The 27,045-nt window shown below is 35.6% G+C and overlaps 1 protein-coding gene across 1 annotated transcript; it reads right to left on the reverse strand.

Annotated features, from left to right (window-relative positions):
* Window positions 1-221: 221 nt before the first annotated feature.
* LOC135588092 (DNA-directed RNA polymerase I subunit 2-like) lies at window positions 222-25,111 on the reverse strand. The gene is made up of 27 exons (XM_065080039.1): window positions 24,771-25,111; window positions 24,593-24,666; window positions 24,391-24,510; window positions 23,195-23,271; window positions 22,011-22,074; window positions 21,769-21,839; window positions 20,355-20,432; window positions 20,227-20,272; window positions 18,454-18,634; window positions 18,332-18,384; window positions 18,132-18,205; window positions 17,899-18,016; window positions 16,788-16,875; window positions 14,466-14,578; window positions 12,464-12,591; window positions 12,305-12,384; window positions 11,585-11,826; window positions 11,349-11,513; window positions 11,080-11,244; window positions 10,920-10,994; window positions 10,004-10,107; window positions 9,847-9,922; window positions 6,344-6,469; window positions 6,113-6,256; window positions 4,490-4,702; window positions 3,607-3,861; window positions 222-1,108 (listed from the first exon to the last, which is right to left on the reverse strand). Exons 1-27 carry the CDS (start codon window positions 24,928-24,930, stop codon window positions 689-691), a joined length of 3,510 nt encoding a protein of 1,169 aa, XP_064936111.1. The 5' UTR covers window positions 24,931-25,111; the 3' UTR covers window positions 222-688.
* Window positions 25,112-27,045: the final 1,934 nt, after the last annotated feature.

The following is a 27,045-nucleotide window of genomic DNA, read 5'->3' on the forward strand; positions in this document are numbered from 1 at the left end:
TACGTCTTATAACATCACCATTTTGGAAGGTCATTACGTTTTAAAATTCCATTAGTTCAAGAAGGGATTTGCCGATCATGGTTCTAAACATCATCACATATTTTGCACTGGAACTCTGGGATTTGTACTTTCTGAATCTTTGATCCTAAATTTCCACTAGTTCAAGAAATTTACTAGATATTTCGATATCTAGCGACAGAGATGCACATCCTGGAAGATAATTACTGTCAGGATATCTCTAAATTAGATTCAAAATAACAAGAAGATTACAAATGGATTTACCATAACTCACAAGGTTTATTTGTTTAGCGGTCCACCACATTATGTAGCTAATGTCAACTTCAGCATAATGTACACATAATTACTGTCAGCATAATGTCAACCACAAGAGTCGTTTTTCATCCTATAGTTTCACCTCAAAGCAAAACTACAAAAAAGTTACAAGCATCAAAATGGCACAGGGCACTAATGATCTCAACTATGTGACTTTGATTGTTATGCTCTTCCTAGTATCACTATCTTATGCTTAATTGCTCATCCCGAGCAAAAGCAAACTACACTTGCACTTCAATTCTCATCTGCATTGTTAAATCAGGTAGTGTCAATGTATGGAATCTTACAGTGCGTCAAAGAACCCCAGCTTGAAGTGGTTCCATGGGAAAATTGTTGGGAACTTTAACCACAATCCTTATGTACATGAACCTGCTTGGTTACTCAATTGGAGCTCCATTTTTATGTTCATTGCTGCTAACTCTGCTGCCAAATACTTGAAGACATAAGGCATTGCCACAGTCTCCATCCCTTTGCCTGTTTTGCAAGATTGGCATATATAGTTCTTGGGAGTTCTTGCCGGCGGCAGACCATGGATTTCACGCACTGCTCTCTTCTGAGGTTGTATTGCAGTGGCCGTCAGTACACTTCCGCAGTAGGAGCATACATCTGCTATGTGGTAGTCGGAGCATGAATGAAGCCTATCGTGTAAGAGGTAGGCAGCTCCATGAGCAAGAACAGCATCTCGTTCCATTTCTCCAAAACGAATACCTCCACCTCGTTTCCTTCCTCCTATTGGTTGCCGGGTGATCTGGTCCACAGTTCCAGTCGAGCGGACCTGAATACATAAATGCAGTCTATTTGAGCGTACCACATGCAAGTTCAACAATGGTGCAAAACGGGAGTAATCAAGAAATACCGAAGAACATAGGTAATTAAGACTACTCATCTAGAAAACTGAATTTTCATCAGCATATATGTAGATCACATCAAAGATTAAGTTATGCTGTTTCAAAATGTAAAGCCTATTGAGTCTGTAAGGGACCATACAGAGAAGCAATGCAGCTGATATTTCACAAAATATTAAAAGTCGACAAACCAGACTAGCAGGCACTATGATTGCAAATGATCCACCTAACAAGTTTGGCTAAATCTTGTATAACATCTTGGCTCATGATATATCTCAGGATAGGCATGCCACCCAATGTTATTTGTGTGATCTAATCCATTGCTGGAAAACAATCCTGAACTTGCCCTATCATATCTGTTTCCGGCATATGAAATAGTAGACTTGACTAACTCAATTCTTATGAAATCTCGAATCAGATCATTTGTTCTTACCTCAACAAAGGAAGCGTGAACCTCTTCCAGGGAACCTTTTTGTTCTTGATCCCAATTCAATACTAAGCATAAGTCTGAACTAATTGAATACTTGCGTGAGAAGTTCACCATGTCCTACTAATTCATTGGATACATACAAGCAACTATACTGTGCAGAACTCAATTTTTTAACTGATGACGCTGACTACAAAATTCCACTCTTCATTATAGAAATGAAAATAATAAGACACAATCTTCAGGTTATTTTTTGTTTTGCAAACAATGGCATTATCTATTCTCTAACAAGCCAATTCAATATAATTAACAAAAAAAATTCAGTATGAGAACTCTTGAAAGCAACTTAATTGTTTTAGCTGAAACTTGTGCCCTAACAAGCATTAGGAGTCTAGAACTAAATATATATTTACCCACATGAAGCACAAATTTTGGTAAAAGAATGAATATTATAAATGGTTGCAGGAATTTGAAAAAGGAATAAAAACGTTATATTTATTTCAACTTCAAATGTTTCATTACGAGAACTCTTGAAAGCAACTTTTTTTTTAGCTGAAAAATTGAGCCCTAACAAGCATTAGAAATTTAAAACTTGAATATATAACTTATTAGTTCTAAATGTGGCCACTTCTGGCAACACATCGACCGATATATAATTTCTCGAATCACACTCGACCGATTTGAGTCCAACTCAATTCCGAATTGGAATTGGGCATGTTTGAAACTATGCTTCCATAATGCATATAATTAACAAATTCCACTATGCCAAGGATGATCAGGTCAAGTTTTAGATGTGTTAGTAAATATCATATAGGACTAGTCTTAACCCAGCCTCAGACACTAACAGGTCAAGAATTCTTGGCCAATGCCCAACCCACATAGTCAGTGGATCGGGTTGGTTTGCCTCAGAGCGGTGGGTCAGGACAAGATTTACATTGCTTTTCTAGAAGTTTTACAATCCACAATTCCACATTTATTAGAACCAAAAGAGTGGATTAGAATATTCTAGCTTGCTTTTTATGCTTTTCAGAATTTCTCATGATAAAATGAAGCTAGTACTCTCTAAAGAAGGAAATCCACTCCCCCTAGTGCCAAACACCCAACTTAATGTAGCACAGTCAACCACCAAAATCATTCAAATAGAATAACCCGAATAGGGCGATTTCATGGTGACTGCAGTTTGTCCGAGGCATATCACTCAGCATTTGGTCCAGGTCAAAATTCATTCGTCCAACAGTAAACTGAGATGCAAATTGAGTGATATTGCATGGTTTGGTCCAGTATGAATGGCCTGGTACTGGTACGATTCTTTTTGCTTTTGACAGCTCTGTTATAGCTCTCTTTTATGCTTTTCTCATTCTTTCTCTCTCATTTACTCTCTCTTTCTCTCGCCCTCATTCACCACCTCCATACAGCATCACTGTTATCTCCTCCGCCATGCCCATATTGCACCGCCTCCTTATCTGTGTCACAACTCCCCTCATACCACTATGCGTCATCATCTTCCTGCACCTCCTCTTCCTTGTCCTCCTCCGTTAATCCTTCTCTCCTCTCTTCCTATCTGGTTTGGGTATACAGAAGTGTTGGTATGTCAATATGTACCAGCCACCAATCGGCATTGGACTGAATGTTAAACCTTTTATTGTCCCCTTCCCACCACAAAAATAGTAAGCAAGCGATATTATGCTTCTCAAAAATGATACATGGTCTATCAGAGTATACCTGAATCAAAAGGTAAACTAGTATGATAACATTAACAATCATTTATTCAGCAACCCAAACGACAGCGCAACAGTGGAAATATTGACATGCCTCATGTAACATATGTAGTTGTCATCAAGTTTGCTGATTTCCAGGTAGCAGCAAGAATAAAATTACACAAGGAACATAATTAGCCTACCAATATTTATCGACAGTAAGAACCAGATAGCAATTATATCATGCACAAAATCATCAAATGACAATTATTGATAGGTCTACAGATAACAGAGGATAGGTCACCTGAAATTTATCGGAGACCATGTGTCGAAGTCGTTGGTAATAAACAGGCCCAATAAAGATCTCACAAGTCAACTCTGTACCATAAACTCCACTGTACAGGACCTCTACTCCATGATAGTTAAAACCATAAGAAGTCAGCATTGGACCTAATTCATCAACCACAGAGCTTGATTTGGATGGTTTATCCTCATCTGCATTACAGACTGATCTAGAAAAAGGGGTTGCATCAACAAATTTTCCATGCAGACTTCCTCCCTGCAAAGTTATCCACAGAAAGAAAATGCAGCAACACCAAGGATAGGATAAAACACAGTGGAAAAGCTAACCAAGCAAAATAGCAATTAAAATTTACATCATCCATCATGATGAAGATGGAAAGCATAGTTTCTTAAAAGCTTGACTTTGAAACTTTCCTGAGAGGATAATAAAATGAAAACATGTAGTCCACCAAAATGAATGTAGTGGATGCAATATGAACTCTTAAACTATACAAAAGTAATAAATACAGACCAAAAAGACATGTCCAATACTAATGCCAAAATATATAGGTCTACTACAGAAATATACAGTCCATCTAATCCCATGCTGTCCCATGAAAAACAGTATACAACTTCAATGTACTGTTGTTGTACATCTCACTTCAAGTTAACAATATAGTGCATTGTGAAAATGCATTAACAGTATTATAAATTTAACAATTGTTACATTATGATGGACTAAACAGATATTTTCATTATCCAAAGGGTTAAACTCGCACAACATCTAATGAACTAAAATGGTAGAACTATCATACAAGTGGGGCATCATGTCATATTGAAAGAGATTAAAAATTCATTCCACTGCAATCAAGTACAAGAATAAGCAATGATCAAAATGACAATACCTTGGCTGCAATAGATTCCAAAAGCATTCCAATAGTCATTCGTGAAGGAAATGCATGAGGATTAATTATTAGATCCGGTCGCATCCCGGTGACCGCAGAAAATGGCATGTCAACATCAGGCCACATCTGAGAGCAGACACCTTTTTGCCCATGTCGGCTGCTAAACTTGTCACCAATAATAGGATATCTGGTGCGCCGGGTACGAATGTTAACCTGGAAAACAAATAATTATACTGCACTCTAAGCTGCTGTTGCTCACCATTTGATGTGTAAGAGCAGTGATTTCGATGTCCAAAATATACTAATGGCATGCAGTCAAATCTACCTTGGAAACTGTAATCATTCATATTTCATGAAAGCAGAAAGAAGCATTACATTGTGCCCAGAACCAATAACAAAAGTGACAGTTTGTATCTAATGGAGCAACAGGATATCAATATAGGTTTGTTTTATTTTAATTTGTTTCTATTATTTTTGTTTGTTTATTCATCTGCCAATTTTACAGCTAATATTTCTCATTGTTTCGACTTATGCTTCACCTTAAGAAACAGATTGGTGAGTGATATAATGAACACAGTGATCTTTTGACTATTGAAATGCAGAAATATCTGATGTTGTCATAAGTGAATATCTTCACATTTATTATTATATAAGTGAATTATAAATAGTGCTAATTACAAGAGTCATGAAGGATATGAAATGTAGCCATCATAACAGTTGATGTTGTTATAAGTGAATATCTTTCACATTTATTATTATATACTGCTAATTACAAGAGTCATAGAGGAGATACTAATCACAACCCAGGATAGCTTTTAGACAAGAAAGATACTTACAGGAGAAGAGTCTCCTTTTTAGGAAAATAAACCAAGGGAAAATCTGCTTTAATATACCTTGATTATTCTTCATGGTCTGCCTACTTAAGCAAAATTCTCATAGACATGTATATTTCATTTTGAAACAGATATTGTTATTGACAATAAAGCAATCAAACTCTCTTGCTGTGTGTGTGAAAGAGAGGAACATTGACACATGGTTTATTTTAGTTAATGACATCCCAATTTAAATTCTTTGTCTGTATCATTTCGACTTCCTACTGATATAGTGATAAGGTCTGTTTTAAGTGCTTATGATAACTGATAACAAGTTACATATGGTTACTGAAGCCATTCTCCTTTTCTCACCTGATCTAAGCCTAGATATTCATATAATCACTAATCCTTTTCTAGCCTAAAAAGAATCAGATCTAGCTCTGCTTTTATCACCTCTTGTCAACCCTGACATTAATAATTTATAAGCAAATTCACAAAAGAAGCATGTGCATTTCATATGATGTTTTAAGGCATCATATGAAACATAAAGAAACTCATGAAAACATATACCATAATCACTTCATATGAACATTCACAATATATGTTGGACACTATTTTCTGTTCAAAAATTTAAGAATAAATGTTTGTTTCATTAATTATGATTACCACAGACAAGTTATGGAAGATGAACATAACTGATCGAGGCATTCAGCATAAACCATTTGCATGTTATTGAAGTCTCTTTTCTGTTTAAAGTTTTACAGATACTCCTTAACAGTATCCAAGCTAGGCCTAAAAATTGTACATCTACCTTTTGCAAGTAATTTTTTGAGCCAGTACCATCAACAGCAACATAGTCAATGATTACATCTTCTGAACCCTTCAGCAAAGTAGGTTTGGTATTACTCGTTAAGGTATTATAAGTGCTATACAATGGCTCACTTGGATGTATGGTCTGCAAAAAAGAAAACATTACTTCCATTTAAAACATTTACAATGGTAATTTGTTGAAAAATGTAACTTAATTGTTGGAAAGGATCACCTGTCCAACATAAGGAAGGCCATCTGAATCAATAGAAGGCTTCAATTTCCTGTCATTGCTCCTAGCAAAGATTTCCAAAAGCCGATCTTCCTTTTCATGCTTATTTGCCAAATCAATCGACTCTGTCTGCATAAAGTATAATGATGGTGATACCATATAGGTGAAAATAGGAAAGTATTCATTAATGGCCTGACAAATTATATGATATGAATAAAATGCACAAGCTTTCTTTATCTAATAATCCTCCAAGTGAATTTACCTTTAATTCATTCCAACATGTAACTTCAACACAGACTATCTTAGACCAACTCAAAAAAATACGATTGCATGTCATTGCTTCTTAAAAAAATAAAACCACTCACAATTATTTGCAAGCACATATAATATTGACAAACTGTTAATTAGCCTAACATGAACCTAACAATAGCCAATATGATAAATGTGAGCAACCAAATAACTAACATCAGTAGCATAGTGGTGGCAGCCCTAGTGCTCAAAAACCATCATGATCGTACTAGCACTTGATAATGCAAAAAAGTACTAATTGGACAAGTCGTAAAATATAGCCACCAATGTACCACATATTAAGTGGCTTGACTATTGTCCAATTGATTCACAATTGGCAGATGGTGCATTAATTCTAATGTCATGGGAACAATACGATGCATGGACCTACGAAATTACCATCTCAACATCTAGCCTTAACAACCTAAGACAACATACATTTTGATATTATTATGTGACTCTACTGATAAGGTATTAGACTGCATCTTCATATGTAATTAATGAATCATGTGCTAATTTTAACACATCCAGAAGTTTTTAACTAATCAAATTTTCATTTACAATTCATTATACATCTTCAAATATAAGTTGATTCATTTTCAAGGTAAATATAAAAAGGGTTTGGATGGATCCAAACTAGAATGAGTGGTTGGTCCATACCGACTCGTACCAAGCATTGACATGGTATAATATTTAGTCTGATCGAGGACCTACAGTGTACATAAAACTTTTCCCAAAATGGGATATCTAGTGCACTATTCTTAAGGCCCAAAACAATCTCTTTATGGTGCCATATGGATCTAAGCCATTGCATACTCTTCTTTTCTAGAAGCTGAAGTCCCGATCATTCTCTTCAAGGTGTCATGAAAAACCCAAAGCCATCTTCTAGCATTTCTTGTGGGATTGAAGTGGGTAGCTTCCACCATGTTGCTACCTAAGACTGGGTTGTTTTCTCTCCTCAAAGGGAGGATAACCGCATCTTAGATGTAAATATCCAAATAATGTGGTACTATTAATAGTCCATAAAGATATACCATGCATATGACGAATTGTAAAGAAGTATGGCCAAAGACATTTTTAGTTAATGAACACAAGATATCTCTGATCCTTACTATTACAAACAGAAGACTAGTTAATTGGCCAAGCACCCTCCTTCTAAGATGGCGTTAGGTCCCTTTCAAATAATTTCCTCAATTGATCAAGATCATTAACATCCAAAATTGAAGAAGCAATATATACATTGAAAAGAAATGCTAGATAGAGTTGACCAAACAAGTGTCCCATAATGTTGCCACTCAATTAACTTTTAGAAATCCTCCCATAGACAATAGCATTTATGCTGGATAACTTCTACCACTGTTTGCAGATCTTGAAAGTGAAGCAACTAATTATAATGTGTACATGGATTTAATTGTTGTTTCATAGTATACTATATAATATAGTGCAAACCCAAGGGCAAAAGAGTGGAGACTTTCATCAGTGCAGGAGACCTACAATTTGTAAGCCATACAAGAGTAAGTAGAAAGGTTGTTTCTGTGACTCGAACGCTGGTCACCCAAGTCTGAAATGGCTCCGATAAAGGTTATATTATTTTTTTCCTGTTCTCAGTTCCATCATCACCATTAGCTAATTTCCCCCCTTTTTGTTCTACTCTTTTCAAAGAACAGTGGCATGCCAATCAGTACGGCATGGATGCACATTTTCGCAAACAGTTGCCAACCCTAATGCAACAGAAACTTATATATCCTTGGCATGTTCTTAGCTTCCATCTCTTTGATACTCTGTATGGTTCTACATATGGTTTGAAAAACCACGTGGACCAAAATGAACCAGACAGCAAAGATTGGCGTTTGCAGTGTCTCAGGTCCGGTCCAGGGGTTTTTATATAAAAACCCTTTACTGAAAATTTAAACTCTCTCTAAAAACCCTCTATGAAAGGTTATACATAAAAAGTTTTTTATATACAGCCTCCCTCTCCGGTTCCCCCCCCCTGGGTTCTCAGGGCTGGTTAGTATGCCAGCACGCAATGTATTGGCATGTCGGTATGCAATGATTTAAATAGGCGCATGTCGGTATGCAATGATTTAAATAGGCGCATGTGACTAGGCAGCGTGCTTCAATGAGGTGCTGCCTGGGCGAGCGCCCGATTCAAATAAGGCAACTGAACCATACTTTTAAGTTTGGTTCGGTTCAACAGTAGTTAGTTACGTATTTTCTTACCCTCAAAAGCCACCCTTCACGCCCGCACGACCCCAAGCCAACCCTACGCTGCTTCTGCCTCCACTGCCAATGCTTTTTGCCGCTGCCTCCACCATAAACGCAGTAGACCGAGCCCTCCTCTATTGCCGACGGATGGGTCCGATGCCCTAGCAAGAGCCCATAGCTTCCTTCTGTCGTCGCTCCGTGTGCAATTCCTTCCATTGTCGAGGGAGAGGACCGCAGGTTCCTCCACCACCGACGGATGCCCTTTAGAGCTTTCGCCATTGCCATTGCTGTCATTCACAACGCTGCCACGGCTATCTTAAACTAAATATCAGCCGCTGCTGCTGTCAGCTTCTCACCGTTATTGTTGCCACTTTCCACTATCGATTTCCACTATCAGTGACCCTTTTATCCTCCTCTGTTATTAATAACAAATCTTTTCTCTCCCTCTAACTACTGTTAACAGTAAGTAATATATTGTTAACAGTAGATTTTTAATTTAATATCATATTTTTATTTAAATAATTATATTTATTAATTATATTATATATTTTTATATTTTAATATTTCAAAGCGCCTAGCACCTCAAGCTTTTTAGGACTTTGGCACCTAACGCTTTTTAAATCACTGTCGGTATGTGCCAACCACTCTAGCTAACAACCAGCATGCGGTACAATAACAAAATTTTATAACATGGTTCTACAAGCATTAAAAATTTCATTCATAATGTATTAGAGATACACCATTTTCATCCTTGCTCACCAACTGCTTTGTGCTTTAGCCTATTTATATTGCTAGAGGGCATAAAAAAAATACCTAATTTGATTATTACAAGCCACATAGTAGAAACAAGAATCTTGATGGGTACGGAATGATGAAAACCATAGTCCCCTCAAAAGAGACTAAGAGGTCCATATAATAAATGGATTTAAAATACATATGATAGATTTCAAATAAGGTCATATAAAACATGTAAGTCAAAAAATTAAAAAAAATGAAGATGAATGAGACTTAACCTGATATATGTGCCCCCGGCATAGCCCACGATCAACAGATGACTTATTCAAGATCATGGCATCCTCCATGTCATAACTAAAAGAAAGAGGGGAAATAGCTTAAGCACTAACCTACGAATAAACAAAATATAAACATTTATTTAGTTAAAAGCTTTACCCTGTGTAAGCCAGGACAGCAACAATTGCATTTGTGCCTGTTGGGAATTCATCCATGCAGTATTTACTGTATGAAGCAGTCCGAACAATTGGTGATTGAGGAGTCTACAAACAAAATTCCAAGAGAAAAAATAAATGGTGATACATTAAAAATAGAATGAACAAAGGGAAAAGAAGGTATTATCCAATAACTAACAGTTAAAATAAACACATATGATGTTGATACTTGATACCACGACAAAGTATTGAGTATAGTGTCGTAAGAAATTTAGAAGGCTAAGAAAAAATGACAGATCATCATTATAATTTTTGAACATAATGAATTGCGTGTTCTACTTGAATTTCTCCAATATTCAGAAGCATAGCAAGACTTGCATCTCTCTAATATGCTGCCCATAGAGCACAAGACAAAAAAGGCTCTTACAAAAGTTTTCTTTATTTAATGTTTTGTACCTGTGAGTTTGTGGACAGCTTAATATGCCATTTAACTAGGAGAAAATGGTTTCACAGATACCTTCTAGCCTACACACCATGAACTTTTAAGCTACTTCAGTTTATAGCCATATACCTTGATCCTATATATATGTATATATATATATATATATATATATATATATATATATATATATATATATATATATATATATATATATATATATATATATATATATATATATAAGCACCATGCACATAACTCAACCACTATAGAGCAGAGGAATGTGCCATCAAATAAAATTTCTATGGCATGAAAACAGTGGAACTAGGCTTCAGTCTGCTATGCTTGATATTCTCAAGTATGCTGACCAAAAAGGACAGAACCAATTAGTTCTAACTAGGATTATGGCTCTTAGTGAATAATGCAGTTCCTCTTGTTGTCAGATATAACATCAATTTGAAGTAAAGTTATATGGACAAACCTGAAGATGATATGACTTCAGATCTGCACGATATTGCAGAGCTTGGGCAGAAAAACCCATTGTCTGTTTTGCCATCTGAAAAAGCAAGTACAGGGGACATCAGGGTGAGTCAAAAAACAACTCAATTTAATGATAGCTCACATGTCAGTAACAAGAGGACCTGGCACTGGTACATGTTTCGGGGACTTTGATTATGATCAGACCAGGGTGTAAGATTGGCAACCACACTAAGTATTCCGGTCGGGTGTATTTCCTCATGCGTCGCAGGAAAGAATTCCCTTCTTCCACCATTTCCACCATCAGGACATCTTATTTCCATAAATGCCTATGAATGAATATTATAAATATTTTAGTCCTCATTGTACACATCTAAAATAAAGAGAACATTTTCAGAAATCTACAGAAACAAACAATAACTTAGCTATTTACCTGTTCAAATGGCCCAATAAGTTCAATATTCTTACTTCCATCGGTCACTTGGATAAGATTTATAACTGGCCGGATAAATCTGGATGAATTAGTAAACATATACAAGCCAGGATATGCCCCACCAAAACTTAAAGGTACGTATCCAACCTCCAAATCTTCAGGAATCTGCAATCACCATGATCAAAATATAAAATGATCCAAACAAGCATATAAGTAACAAAGCCAAGAAGACAGACCCCGCAAATGCCAGACAGCTTTAGTCTCCGAATATGTGCAACTGCTTCCTCTATTTTAACAGAAGAAATAGATCCTACAACACATCCATCTAAAAGAACATGAAGAACTTCTGGTGGCCCAGCACGCTCAAGCTTAGGAAGCAATGGTGTCATCCCAATCCCAACCAAAACAGATAATATGGACATTCTTATCTTGAGAAAATCTTTGACTCTTCCTTCTGAATCATAGAAAGATGCAACACCTGAAGCACAATAATAGTGTTAAATTACAACAAAAAATGGTATTTGAAAGATTAATTATGTTTTTTCAAGATCAACACAAATAAAACAGTTAGTGGTAAGAATTTAAATCTAGGTCCAATATTGGCTCAGGTAACAAGTCAGACCAGTGTTGTGCCTGTATATACAAACCCATACGTCTTGTATCATGTGGTCCAATACTGATGATCAGACTAGTAAATACCAGTCGGTATAAGTCTATAGACCACTTCAACTGATTTTTTTTTCTTGGTTAGTAGAGCAAGCATCAAAATAATGTTAACATGACATCCTACTACTGCTTCAGGTCAGAGCATAAAGAGGAAAATTGAAGGATAGACATCCAGTAGTCTGCTAAAGGATAATTGAGCCACAAACAAATGGTAGATCAAGATACAAATTTGATGCTTAGAAACTTGACATTGTAGAAGACATGTAATGTGGTTTATGTCATGAACTTACGACAAGCACAAGTCATATGGTTTAGCAAACCACAAGGCTCCCCATCAGGTGTATTAACGGGACAAAGAAAACCCCAAGACCTACAAATTGGACAACAAAATATGACATATATAGAAAACAACTGTAACCATCCAAAGACGAAAAAGTGAGATAACATACTCTGGTAGCAATTTCCGTACACTAGTAGTGCGCATTTTTGCAAAAGAAGCACCTCTATGAACAGAACGAAAATGTGAGAGATATCGAAAGAAGTTGAGTCTCTCTGCCTGAATGCTCATTCCTTCTCTCTACAAATTGAAAACAAGATACCAGTATTTAAGATATAAAAAACCAAACAAAACGTAAAAATTATAGGATTCATCAATTACCCACACAACCAAGATATCCCTGCATAGACACAAAATATGTTCACTGCAATTTTTAACATTCACTGTATAAAATAAGCCTAGAAGATCAACAATATAAGCTATTTATTTATTAAAATAACTAATAAAAAAATATAGAGAAAAAAAAGAAGATTTGTATATGATTATTATTGATTTAGAGAAAGCCTACCATAGAATTCCTACATACATATTTATTATTGTGGGTTTTCAAAAAGAATTATGTATCCACTAATTAAATTGATCCTACTAAGAATATGCATGATAATATAACTATTAGTGTTAGAACTATAGGGAGTGTATTTAGTGAGTTTCTATTAGTATAAGATTACATCAAGGATTTGCATTAACTTCTTATCTTTTTACATTAATAATGGATGAATTTATTAATGTATAGGACTCCCTGGTATATGTTATTTGCTGATGATATTGTTTTAGTCAATGAGAGTCTAAACAAATTTGATTCTAAACACGAGTTATTGAGGCAATCTTTAAAAATTAAAGTTATTATTTAACAGAACTAAAACTAAAATGCAATTTTAGTAATACTAGGAAAAGACAAAGACAAAGATATAATTAGGTTGGATGGACAAGAAGTTCAATTAGGTAAAAGTCTTGGTATCTTGGATCAATTATTCAACAAAACAAAGATTGACAAAAACATTATTCATAAAGTTAAAACAGGATGATTAAAAAAATGATGAGATACATCAGGAGGATCATCAAATACCTTTAAGATTAAAAGAATAATTTTATAAAATAATTGTTAGACTAACATGATTTATAAATTGGAGTGTTGAACAGTTAAGAAATAACATATACAGAAATATGTTGTTGAAATAAGAATATTGAGGTGGATGTGTGAAGTTACTAGAAAAGATAGGAAAAGATATGTTTTTATTCGTGAACAATTATGTTTTGTTTCGATAAGGGATAAAATAAGAGGATCGTTTAGGATGGTATAGACATATGCTTAGGAAATCTATAAATGCAATAGTCAAAAGATATAAAATGATTGGGTGGTCTAAAGAGAGAGAGAGAGGAAGACCTAAAAAGGCTTTAATAAAAATTATAAATAAAAATTTGAATACTCTTAACTTAATTAAACATATGACTTTTATCATCTCAATGGCAATAAAAGACCCATGTAGCCGATCCGAAATAGTTGAGACTAACGACTTTGTTGTTGTTGTACTACCGAATAAAATATGTACTAAAAAAAGAAAACATCCAATGAGATAAAAAATCATTACCAGATGTCAAATACTTCACATTTATTACTATACTAATTAAAAAAGGAAACCTGAACAAGATTAGTTTTCCCAGTAAACCACATCCCTTGATAATTCTTCTTTTCCCAGATAATTTGACAGTCTTTTAATCTAAACAAACAATTATCAACAGAATAGTATATCAACTCACCACCTTTTATAGTCTATCATAATACCATTTGCATTTGAAAGTGATCTATATGACTGATGACCTCAATGGCTCAACCTATAGAAATTTCTATTTTCTAGAATCAAGATGACACAATTGATGGCACACAGCTCCTAAAAGGCGAAGATGAAAGAGCCATAATGACTTCTTTTTTTTGCATAAATGTATGTACTTAGTCTAATGTCCTTAAGATAAAAGCAATGACAAAAAACAAGTCACATGACCACCAGGTCTCATCTCACAATAGAATTTACAATACCAAAATTAACATGAAATGTCAAACAAAACAAGATTTAACATAAAAATGGTGTTTAGCAATGATGGCCAAAAGTAAGCACCTGAGGCAAATCTAAACCGGATGCTGTATTTAGCCTTCCGATTTTTAACATACTTTCAATAGCCCTGCCAATAGTTGCAGAGCTACGACTAAAGAACTTCTTAACCTGTGTTACTGGTTTGTAAATATAAAATGTTAGCATCAAAGCATAAAGTCTGATCACATAGAGACAGGGCATAAGTTCTACCTAGTCAAAAGCTCTGTGAAGAAAACTGTATCAATATCCTTGCGAAATTTAAATAGTTCAATGAAGCAGACGTATAGAATCTAGAATTAAAGAATGTTGGACATAACATACTGAGAACCAAAAGTCAAAAGATAAAGTCCAGTAAAGCAGATTCAAGAAAATACAAAGGGATCAAGCTCTCAAAATATTTGACTCCAAAACAGAAGGAACAAGAAATTCCAAGGACAAAGCTCAAAAATTTCTACAGTGACAAAGAACCTATTAATATGATAATTGAAAATTTACAAGAATTATAACACATTTTATTTTATTTTTCATCCTAAAATTGTGCTAATTAAAAATTGGTTTTCTTAGGCAAAGAATAGTTGGCACAAAAAAAGGTTTAATAACCAATCTGATACCAGTTACAACAACCTATCAAACAAGTTCATTACCTGTACCAGCAATCAAATTCCATTTTTTCTTCCTTACTTTTGCTATTTGGATGCTTTTCCTAATTTGAACTAGCATCAAATTGGAGAACTAAGTCCTAAAATATTGAATCATACCATGTCTCTACACTCAGAAAAGCTACTGGTCCACTCAAGTGCCTTGATCTAAAAAAGTTAATTTTTATCATAACCATAGCATTTAAGACCACATAATAAAATCATGAGGATAATATTTCAATTTGAAACAGAATAGTAGATGAAGAGTTAAGAATACTAAACATAATTACTAAATTATATATGATCAAGTACCAAAAATAGAATGGCATGCCTTATAAACCTAAAACCACATTAGTGGCATGGGACTTAAATGGGCCAATATCATGTGATGTTGGTAAAACTGATAGAGTGATAGTATTGTTAAATAGGCCAGGCACAGTGGATGAGTCCATATGTAATATTCTCTATTAGATGGTGTATATGGACAAAGCCAGAAATCTCGCTAGAGGCACTAATCTAGTTCTGGAACCACCTGCGCAAAACAGAGAATTGACCTATATTAAATTGTAATAGTCAGTACCAGTTTATATTGGACTTATATGTCTTGGTTGATATACCACAGCCTACTTGGGTCCAAGAAGTGCCACATAATACGAGTTTTATTAAAAAATTCATTACAATAAACACCATACAAGATGCTCAAACATGCACTTGAACTTGACATGTAATGTGCAACAAACAATGCACAAACCACTAGGATGTCTCAACATAAGCAAACAATGCACTAAACATAATACAAGTCAACATTATGTGGCACATTATGGAAGTTTCTCAAGTCAACATGTGTCATACGTAGGTACCGCTACCATACTAATCCATATATATGAAAAGCATAAATGTGTCTAAAACATAGCAACATTCAAGTGTAAGATCTCTAATTACCGTTCAAGTACATCTGTAACACCATAACCTATAAGTTACCATGATAAACTCCTAAACATTTCTTTTGAGGAGCCAAATCTAAGTGTGCAGGTGTACTCTGAGAGAAATGGTAATGACTTGGATACTGTCTCATATGATTACCCATATACAAAGTGAGAGTATTTGAGATAACACAGTTTCCATCTTTCAGAATATCCTTGTGGATTCTGAATGCTCCCTCACCATAACCTCCACCCTAAAAGATCTACGGCCATTATTGCTTCACGAGAAACAACACATTTTGGCTGTTAACCCAACCCCATTTGCATTAGACCACATGATGGCACACATTTGTTTTTATATCATAACCACTACACCCAAAAATGAAAACATGAAAAAATGTAGATTTTAACCTCAAAATGAGTTCCCACAAATTTCTTTTTAGAAGTGTATAATCACTTATATACAATCTCAAGTCATAGTCCATATTTGATGTTTAAATATTGGGCCACTGGCGTATGCAGAATAGATAAGAATGTCATAATACATGCATGAGTACAACAAGATGACCACCCATGTGCAAAATATTCTGTTTCCGAATGCAAGTTGAACTTGCTGACCAAATAAATGATAAAACATCCAAAAATAACATTATTTAGCATGAATAGGAAAATAAGCATTGTTTCAAATGGCATGAATATTCAAAAAGTATGTTTGTTGGATTATAGTTTACAATGTAAAAGAGGCAAATTGAATAAATCAAAGCAAAATTATGTTTCTAACATACGATTCTTGATATCGATGTTTTTTTCCTTCTTTGCTGTCTCATCAAGAAGTTGACGTTTTGACTTCTTCAACCAATCTTGAAGTCTCTCCTGCACATAATGATTACATAAAGTACTATTTGTACATTCAAAGTACAATTATTGGTAATCCACATGATGTGGCTCAAAAATTAAGTTGTATTATCAGTTACAACTCAACTAGGGCATCAATGTCAAACAAATGGAGACATTTATGAAGCAATTAAAAAAAGCTAAATTTTGAAAACAATAGTTTTGTAATCAGTTTCATTGAGACAACCTGTTGTCATTCTAAAATCTACAACGAAACAAGAGCTTGTTTGTCTAAGCTAAGACTGTATATGTTGCTTTACTGCCAGGTATGCAATACCATACCATACCGGTGTTTCGAGGTTGGCTCGGTATGGTACAGTACCGGTGTACCGAGCAATACATCAGGGTGTACCGAGCGGTACACCCTGGTGTACCAAACAATTTTATATATTTTCTTCATTACTGTAGAACTGCTACAGTATAATACTGTAGCACTATAGCACTGCTACAGTATAATACTATGACACTGTAGCGGTACCAGACGATCCACATACCAGTATGCCATCGGACCGGTACATATCAGACCGGTACATACCACCTGTACCGGGCGGTACCATTCGGTACTGCATACCATGCTTTACTATATATGTTGCTTTGACGTAGCTCCTATTTAGATGTACAAATTTCTTCCAATTGTTGTCGATGAATTACTATTAAATTGTTACTTGCAAAAACTTGCATAAGCACATGTAATCTACCTAGTAATACATGAATCAATCATATGAGACAAAGCTACTCTTTCATCCCATGCTTATGAAGAAAGCCAGTTTTCATTTGGATCTTCCACATGAAGAGTGAATTATATCAGTATCAGCATATAGACCTATCAGTAAACAGCTAAGCATCAGCTAAGTCGAGAAGAAAGTACTAATAAAGTACTAAGTTACTAACTTAACGGCATTTTGCTTGATGAAAAAAGCTCCAACTTAACGGCATCAAGACATGAATAAAGTACTAATAGATGATAATTCACATAGAAACTTAAATCCATAAGCAGCAAACCTTAAGATAAATGGTTATCAAATGCCCAGGCAACAGAATCTCTTGATTTTGCAATGCATCAGGATTATCAGGTGCAGCAGTTTGGTCCACAAGTGCATAAAGTTTCTGCAGCAGAAATCTAAGCAAGCACGGGATTAGGCAAAATACTTGTTCATACTGTTTGGTAAGAAAAATCCAGAACAAGAGGAAGCACACTGGACAATATAGGATGACAGTAAGAGGTATGAACCAACATTAGTAAATTGAACTTGTCATGGTTGCTTGCAAGATGAACAAAGATATAGTCTCTAAGAACAGCTTCTGCGACCTACAGGAAATAGTATAGGCATTTAACCAAATTAGTTTATACTAGCAAGGCCAAAAAATAAAGACAAAAATAAAAGATAACTAGCATAAAGAATGGTGTGGATGGTAGCAATATAGTTGAACTTACAGTTGTATGACTTTCAGTTTCGAATCCATCCATGGCAGGTCGGAAGTACTCTCCTACAAAGAACATGCACAAATTATTTAAAAGCACAAACCTGAACAAATGCTCTAAGAATCAAAGCATACCGATATGCTTTAAGCACTGAGAGTGAGTCCAAAGGGACAAATCTCTGACTTCATCAAGAATTATTTGAGCTCTTTCACCAATAAGTTGAGTGGCAACTGCACCTTTTTCTCTTTGGTATCGATCATTATAACAGCATGTCAAGCTCACAAAGATTTCATGATCATTTGTGTCAATGAGAGCCTGTCAAAAACCAACTTACTATGTTGTAGTGGAACTATTTAAGGAAGCAAAGAAAAAAATGAGAATTTGCATAAAAAAAATGGGGGGATAAAGAAGACAATTTCAATTTAAATCTGGGTTTTTAATTTCGAATGATACTGCCCGTACCGGACGGTACATACCGGATGGTACGTATCGGTCCACTAGCAGACCAATACACGGACTCTCTGCTACCGGGCAGTATTGTCGATTTGGGCTGTTTTCGTCCCGTTACCACGAGAAATCGAACGATGACAGTCAATTTTGACCATCGCCGCCTACTATGGGGCGATATTAGCTGAGGGAGAAAGAAGGGAGAAGAAAAAGGAGAACCTAGAGATCCGGCGCCACTCTCCCTCGACGATCTCAATCCGTCGTCAAACGCCACAGATGAGATGTCACCTCTGCCTCGTCTGAGGCGACGAGGCCTCGGTGTCATCGGTGACTTCTCCTCATCCACGAGAGAAGAAACCTCGGCGATGTTATACGCGCAAGGAAGTTGTCGCCGAGGCTTCGCAAGGAGAAGAAACGAGACGTCGTAGCCCTTTTTTTAAATTTTTAACTTATATATATATATATATATATATATATATATATATATATATATATATATATATATATATATATATATATACATATATGTATATATGTATGTATGTATGTATATATATATATCGAGCGGTATGCCAAAGCGTATCGCTCGATATACTCGTACCATACCAGACCAAGCTAATTTCAATACTCCAATATAGTATGAAATTGTGAACCTTTCATCTAACAATAAAGTATGAGATAAGGCATAAGCAACAATAAAGTATAAGACAGCAATCACCTTCATGATACACATGGAAATGTCAACTAGCAACACTGTCATACTTGCATGAGAAGTAGGTAGCCAAGAAAAACCAAGATAAAGGGGACTACAACATGTACATGCCCATCCCAACAGACTCTATGTGCACTCAAATGTATTAATTTAATGTATGTTCGAATTTCAATATGATCTAATCAGGGTAGATATTATTCCACCCAGACGAGCCCTGAACTTCAGATGACTTTGCACTTATTAACGAATATGTGTCTAATTATCTGGCTACATAAGATTAGTATCGACATAGTGTTTAATTCATAGAGTTACAATGATAGTTTAACTGATCTATTAAAAAGTAAAACCAAATGAGGGCATTCCTGCAACAGTTATATAAGATCATACTTAAGGATCAGACTGTTCTTTATAAGGATAGTAACAATTTGGTTGTATTTTTCAATGCATGTCATTGCATTCCTTTTTTTATTTCTTTTTCCTTTTCAAGATATCTAAAGATGCCTCCACAGTCTTGTCATATCCATATCAGTTGCAATGACCTCCTGATCTGTACTCAAGGTGATGAAAATAAAGCAAAAGCTAAACTCCCTGAATCACTTTCCCTGCTATCACATAAAACTTTCAGAGAAAAACTTCCGACCATTCATTACTTGTAGATAACTCCATCTTTCTTATGTCTTAAAAGTAAATATGTTGAGTTACAAGACAATACAATTTATATATGCGATTAAAGTCTATGGTAGCTCACCTTCAGAACAATCCCAACAGGAAGCAAGAATTCCCTTCCTCTTATCCTAAAATATCAAATAAAATAAATTAGTATCAACAGTCCAAATTTGGGTAAATTAACTTAAACAATTACATATAAATTATTACCAAAATCCGAGTCTTGCACTTCCATTTTCAAGGTAATACAACTTAAGTGTAACAGAAGATTGATCTTCTCGAACACATCTACAAGACATAAGAGTATAGTGAATGATAATTTATATCCTACAAAACCTTGTTCCTCCATAAAAAGAGGATTCCTGCATGCCAAAGATCAATTTCTCATAATACCAAGACCATAATGGCAACTGTTCACCTTGTTCAATGAGAGTTCAATTTTCAGCAAGCCACAGTGCATGATATTGCAGTGAATGTCAGAAGAACTGAAAGATGTGATTGTGCCTCAAGCAATGATATGAAGATAATAACAACAAACCACTGTTCCCAACTATTTTTTAAACTACAAGGATCATTTGCCACCATTAAACTCCATCAGAGCAAAGCCAAATAAAACAACAATCAACAAATTAGTCCATAACGTTTCTAGCAAAATATATTTTTCAGTTCCTCCACGGCATTTGGTTTCACTGATCAAATAAATAAAACATGTCTTTCAAGCTCATAAATAAATTATTTAATAAATTCAGACCATCTTAAATGATTACACCATTTCATCCAAATATATCTATAATTATTTTCATGAATGAAATTCTTTTTGTTTTATCTTTTCCAGTAATTTCAATTTATTCATGCTGTATCACTATCTCTAGATATGTTGGTTCAGAAAGTTTTCACCATTACAACATTAGTAAAACTTAATCAAGCTACACCAAGACCTTAGTTCAAGCCACATCAGTGACTTTATTTATTCTGAACTTCTGCCTATTTCCATACATAAATTATATCACATTCATCACCAGATCAACATAATTTTAAGATATAACTAGTGTTTTTGTAATAGTCTTGCATAATTCCTGATATCAATTTCATGATCAAAATCTAGGTAGTATGCTGCAATCCTTTGTCTTCACAATATCTCGCTTCAATTTGTGTGTAAATTCAAGGTCTCAATTTCATAAACAAATATGAGTTACATTTCCAGTCAATGTTTTCAAGTATCTGTATAACAGGTGGTTTTCAGGTTATTTTCAACTATGCTATAATAAGTTGGTTCAGAAGTGGCGATAAGAATCAAAGTCTCAAGCAATAATGTTGTCACGCTTTCAATCTCCCAATGATCTCGCCATAAATGTTATCTTCTAAGAGCATGCAAGAAAAGTTATTGTTAAAGAAGATTGATATCTATATTTATTAATGAGAACATAAGAACTTTGCAGAATTTAAATATCATATGAAACAATATACATGAACCAAAAGAATCCTGATCATAAGGATATCAAAAAATGGCAAAATAGTTTAAGAGCACTTGTTACTGATTCAAATAAATTTTGTGGAAAGCATTTGCAGAAGAGCAATGTGAAGATGCACTGAACATAATGGAATGAAAACCCAAAGTTAGCACCTCATAACGACAGCTTTATCACCGTATCCAGGTCCTCGATTACGAAATGATTTACGCACCATGCTCATTGGCTGAAACACAAAAGGAACAATCATACATAAGCAATCTACAAAAAACAGATACGAGTGCAGAGTAAATCACACAATTCCTAACACACTCATTTTTTTTCTTAATTACAGAAAGAACTTGAAGGATTAGACTGATTCTCATAACATCTACGAGTTTGTTAACAAGTGCCTCACGTAGTTTTGCTTTTGTATGATTAAAAGTCGCACAAGACGCTCCAGTCCATTGCAAATGAAATACCTACGGAGTACCAAAAAACATTTCAGAAATTGTTCAGCAAACAAGAAAAAAAAAACGGATCAAGTGAAGTCATAGCTATTTCACTACAGGAATATGGTAAGATACCAAAGAAAAGATCACATTCTGCTGACCAACAGATCAAATATTAATTGTTAAATCTGCAAAGCATAATGAAACTAGTGGGCAGTTAATTTCTTAACAAAGTGAATAAGAAAGAAGCATCAAATTTTGATTCTACACATACATTCAGTATCAACATAGAAAGCATTGCTCTACGTGTCAAATCCGACAAAAAGACTACTATGCATAATCTTGGATACCTACAAGCAAGTGGCCTAAAAAATGCTCAAGCCTAGGTTAATGATAATAAACATCAGGGTTCTCAATTTCGATGTGTACCACCCAATACATATCAGTCCGAGAGGATATCGGTACGCAAACCGCCCTCTACAGGGCAATACCAGTATTTTGACTAGTACCGAGACGTACTGACCGGTACCACCCCGGATTTCAATCGTTACTGAGGTGTACCAATCGATACGTCCTAGCATGGTAGGTGAGATATTATTAAAGTTCTAGGTTGTACTGTTGGTACACCCTAAGTGCACATACTGTACCGAGCAGAGCTTGGTACGCCGGTACGAACTGATATTCAAAACCCTAATAAGAATACCCAAAACTATATACCATCACAATCATCCTCCCATGTCCAATATGGGGTTAATTATTCCCTGGTAAAAGATGTGTATCTTATGGTGGTAGATACGCTTTGATATCAATTGTCATGATCCAACTCAATAGAACTACCGACCCAATAATTTGAAGACCCAAGACTGTGTGGAGCCAAAATTGCATAAACCCAACATTAGTAGGCATATCTTGATGTCTATATTATCATAATCTCCCCCACTTTGAGGTGCCACCAACAAAAGCTCATTTATAGAGGATCGCACAGTGTCAGACCATTCAAAAGTTCATAATCACTAAGCAAGAAACTGGAAATCTAACCGCTAGAATTAGTAATTTCAATGATTCAGTGCACATTCCTTTCTCAACACCAAAAGGGTTTCTTAATAAGCCATTTAAGTAACAATGCAATGAAATTATGAAATATACCTACCCACCCATTTCAGTTGCCTCCTCCTTGTGGGCAACCAGTTTTTGTGGGTCAGCACCTCGTAAGTGGCAGAGTTTCGACTGCAATCACAAATACATGTCGATGTAACACTTAATAACATACAAGGTCATTTTTTTATAAGATATATTGCCCAAAAATTTAAATAACAGACAGAAAGGCTGACAGAAGTAAACTATGATTAGGGAGAACCTTAATATGGTATTGTAGTCAACTTAGGTATTGTGATTATATAATTAAAATATATACTCATTTTTTTATTTTTTAATATATCCTCATTTCACTACTTTGATATAGGTATCAATAAAACCTTCAGAGATGAGAAGAGAGATGCAGAATTTCACAACTGATATGACTCTCCAGATGCAACACATCCTGAATCATGCTTCATTTCCTTCTGATTGATTTGAGAATGGACAAAATACATTAATATTACACCAATGTTGTTCATTAAGGATTAAAGCATCATGTGCAACTTATATATCAATCTTAAGGCATATGAACTTGTATATCATGTTCCAGGTGATGCATATGTGTCAGGTGAAGATAAGTTCTTCGTGCATGGCATGAACAGTACACAATAGCAAGCACACTATAACAAGTGAATGAACAAAATATACCCACTAAAAGTTTCATACAAGCAGTGGTCCCAATATGGGTATTTTAGTGCTTTTTGGTCCTTCCTGCTTATGTATGCTGAAATGCAACAAAACATCCCTATTTCCGCTCAAAGGAATTTTCTCAAAATTGAAGAATTTTAGGCTGCAATAGTCCATAAGTATTAACCTTCATTAGATTCATAATTTCCTCCAATCCACCTCAAGCTAAGTTAACAATATATGTTTTACTGGGTGGACTGAAAAGTCCATAAATTAAATTACAAAACACTAACAATGTAATCTAGTCATTTTTTGTTATCTTTATAGATGTGCAAGACAATTGCTACAGCTGAAAAATCATAACTTCCAATTTATTGACTAGGCTTATATGTGTGTGTACACACAACACGAGGAACCAACGAATCACCAGTAAATATGAGAATAGCCGTGTCTCAGAGAAAGAAATCATAAATTCCAATTTCTTGACTAAGCTTATATGTGTGCGTGCATGCTATACCAGAAACCAAGGAATTCTCAGTAAATATGAGAATAGCTGTGTCGCAGAGAGAAATTACACCATACCTTTAACATTATTGGCAAATGTCCAAAATTGATGTTTTCTCTGACAACAACTCCTTCGTCATACTGAAAACAGACAAGCGCCCTGAATTCTCCTTTATAAGATATCCTAGCCTGCCTACACTGCTTTCATCCAAGAGGCGGGGATTAACTCACAAATCAATAAAGACACCAACGATCAAATCTTGAACATAAAATCACCCACCTCGTGGGGAAACAAGGGTTCGCTCAGGCGCCCGTCCCTCATCGGAGGAAGTAACTGCGGCTTCTCCAAGGAAAGTATCGAAACACGTCAAGGAAAAACCAATTCATAGAACACGATAATTGGCGAAAAATAACAAGAAACAAGCAAACGAATAAATTGAGAATTTTAGAAAGGATATCTCTGAGCTTGATTCCGGTGTGAGGGTCCGAGATCTCGATGGGCCGTATGGAGAGGAAAGCCTTCTCCAATCCTTCATCGAGAAAGTAATCGAACGACTCGATGTGGGGACGGAAGAGCTCCTGCAGCGCCTGGAAGTCGGACTTCGACGTGGATCCCATGGCCGACACCTACGCTCCCCGCCTCTCTTCTGCGCCAAAATTGGATCTTTATACCAAAGGAGGCTGCCTGCGACAACGGAGGCAGGTTCGTCCAAAGCGGAGCTCGACGAGGAAGAGATGGAGAGAGGCGCCGGGGAAGAGGGGTGTGTATATGCAGAGGAAGAGGTTGGGGTTTAGACGGACTGGTAGCGAGAATGCCCAACCCTAGCGGGGTTTTATTACCGTTGAAACGGGTTCCTACTCGGGTTCGGATCCGCGACGAAGGGACACGGTTGACACCTCCGCATGTGAAGCAAAGAAGGATCCGAGAACACGTGGAACCCAATGATTGGATGGCTTAGATCCGAAGCCGCAAGTTATATACAATAGAGTTCAGATTAGGTTTATAATGGATATTAATACTAATAATTTTCTTATGTTCCTCTGCTTCTCATACTTCTTTTTTTTTCCGTATTTTGCATTGATAATTAATATACATTTTTCTCTTTTTTCTGTGTAATTGCATAAACTTTGTGTTTTTACATGTTTATTAGTTTGGCTTTTTCCAATATATACAAAAAATCGAGAGTTCGAAATCTCAAAATTATATGGTTTTTCAAGTTCTTATTTTCTGATCTTGCATATAAACATTGGAATTTGGCAAGATGACAGAAAATTATTATCTGTTGATTTGGTGCATTAATAGCTACCATTAAAACACTAATATTGAGACATAATGTGCAATTCAAGGCGTTGCCACAACCAGATCACAGAGAAGGAAACCAGCAGAAGATGTTCTCTTCTGCTGCACATCTTCTACTAGTTTTTACTCAATCTGATCCTTTCCCGCAACCGGAATCAAGCCCAGCGGCGACGGTGAACGCTGGCGGAAGGCAGGCTTCATCTCTACCTCAGCCTGCATCTGATGCTTGTTGATCTTCTCATGCTCTTGCTTGATCCTCCAGACTTGGATGTGAACTAAGACATGGTGTGCCCGCTGCTCTCCTCTACTCTTCTGATGCACGTTCTCCATTGCTAGAGAAGTGAAACCAAATCCTGACCCTGTTTCTTGAAATCACATTCCATTTATACCAGAGGGGGTGAGGGGAGGGTATGAAGTTTGAACATGGCTAAGGAGTAGGAAACTTGTCGTTTGACCAACACTTCTGAAACGTTGGAGACTGGAACATGGTCTTCGTCCATGAACAGAGTTCTAGAACCCGTGTCTTTCTTGGAAAACTAGAACAGCGTATCTACAAGGACAAACATTTGAAGTATACAAGAGAAGAGCTAAGGAGACTTTTATTCTCCCATGCAATAGACAAGTAAATGCACAAACTTGACGTCTAAACCCCTCCAACACATCATGTCAATTGTCTTTTACCCCATAAGTTAAGAAAAGAACAGAGACAAAGGAAGCTCTGCCTCAAACGACAAACAAGAACACAGAAGACAACATATGTCATGGATTTCTGACAAACTTTTCACTGATGGCAATGATGCAGCAGATTGTAACAACAAGTCTTCAACATAAGCATCCATATTTATCATTTTTAATCTATTGCAAGATCCAAAAGAAAAAAAAAAAAGGTATCAGAACTATCAACAACACTCAAACCTGATATAATTGGATCACTTTTCAAGTTGCATCACTTGATGTTTTACAGCATGTCTTATGAGTTGCAGATAGCAGTTCCAAATCACCATGCATCAGATGTTGTTCCACTTCTTGCAGGAACACATCCTCCACAATTGTTGAATTTGGATGAGATAGCAGTCCAAAACGCCATCACTAGATTGTGTTTGATGAGATAAAAATAAATGGCTAGAATATAAAAATAAACTTCTTGGTCTACAAGCATCTACCTAATCTAAATAACATGGATAATTGAAGCATCATATTTTTTTTAACACTGTTGATCATGCTCTTATGCTGACTAACACAAGCATATGATGATACATAATTTGACTTTGGCAACAAGTACTGATCCATATCAAAATATCTGTTGTTAGCCATAACATTTTGCACATGATCTATCAAACTCATGATATTATTTCTCTGCATTCTCATACTTCTTTTTGTTCCAGAAAGAAGAGAATATGAGAAACAAGAGTGACAACAAAGAACAAAAACAA

This window comes from Musa acuminata, chromosome BXJ1-8, assembly GCF_036884655.1.
Source record: "Musa acuminata AAA Group cultivar baxijiao chromosome BXJ1-8, Cavendish_Baxijiao_AAA, whole genome shotgun sequence".
Classification (NCBI taxonomy): Eukaryota; Viridiplantae; Streptophyta; class Magnoliopsida; order Zingiberales; family Musaceae; genus Musa; species Musa acuminata.

Excerpts from the sequence above, each read along its gene's own strand:
- LOC135588092 (XM_065080039.1), bottom strand. The coding sequence starts at position 24,930 with ATGGGATCCACGTCGAAGTCCGACTTCCAGGCGCTGCAGGAGCTCTTC. Across the intron at positions 21,840-22,010 it reads TCATACAAAAGCAAAACTAC|CCAATGAGCATGGTGCGTAA; the intron begins GTGAGGCACTTG and ends TTTGTGTTTCAG. Across the intron at positions 6,257-6,343 it reads GCCTTCCTTATGTTGGACAG|ACCATACATCCAAGTGAGCC; the intron begins GTGATCCTTTCC and ends TCTTTTTTGCAG.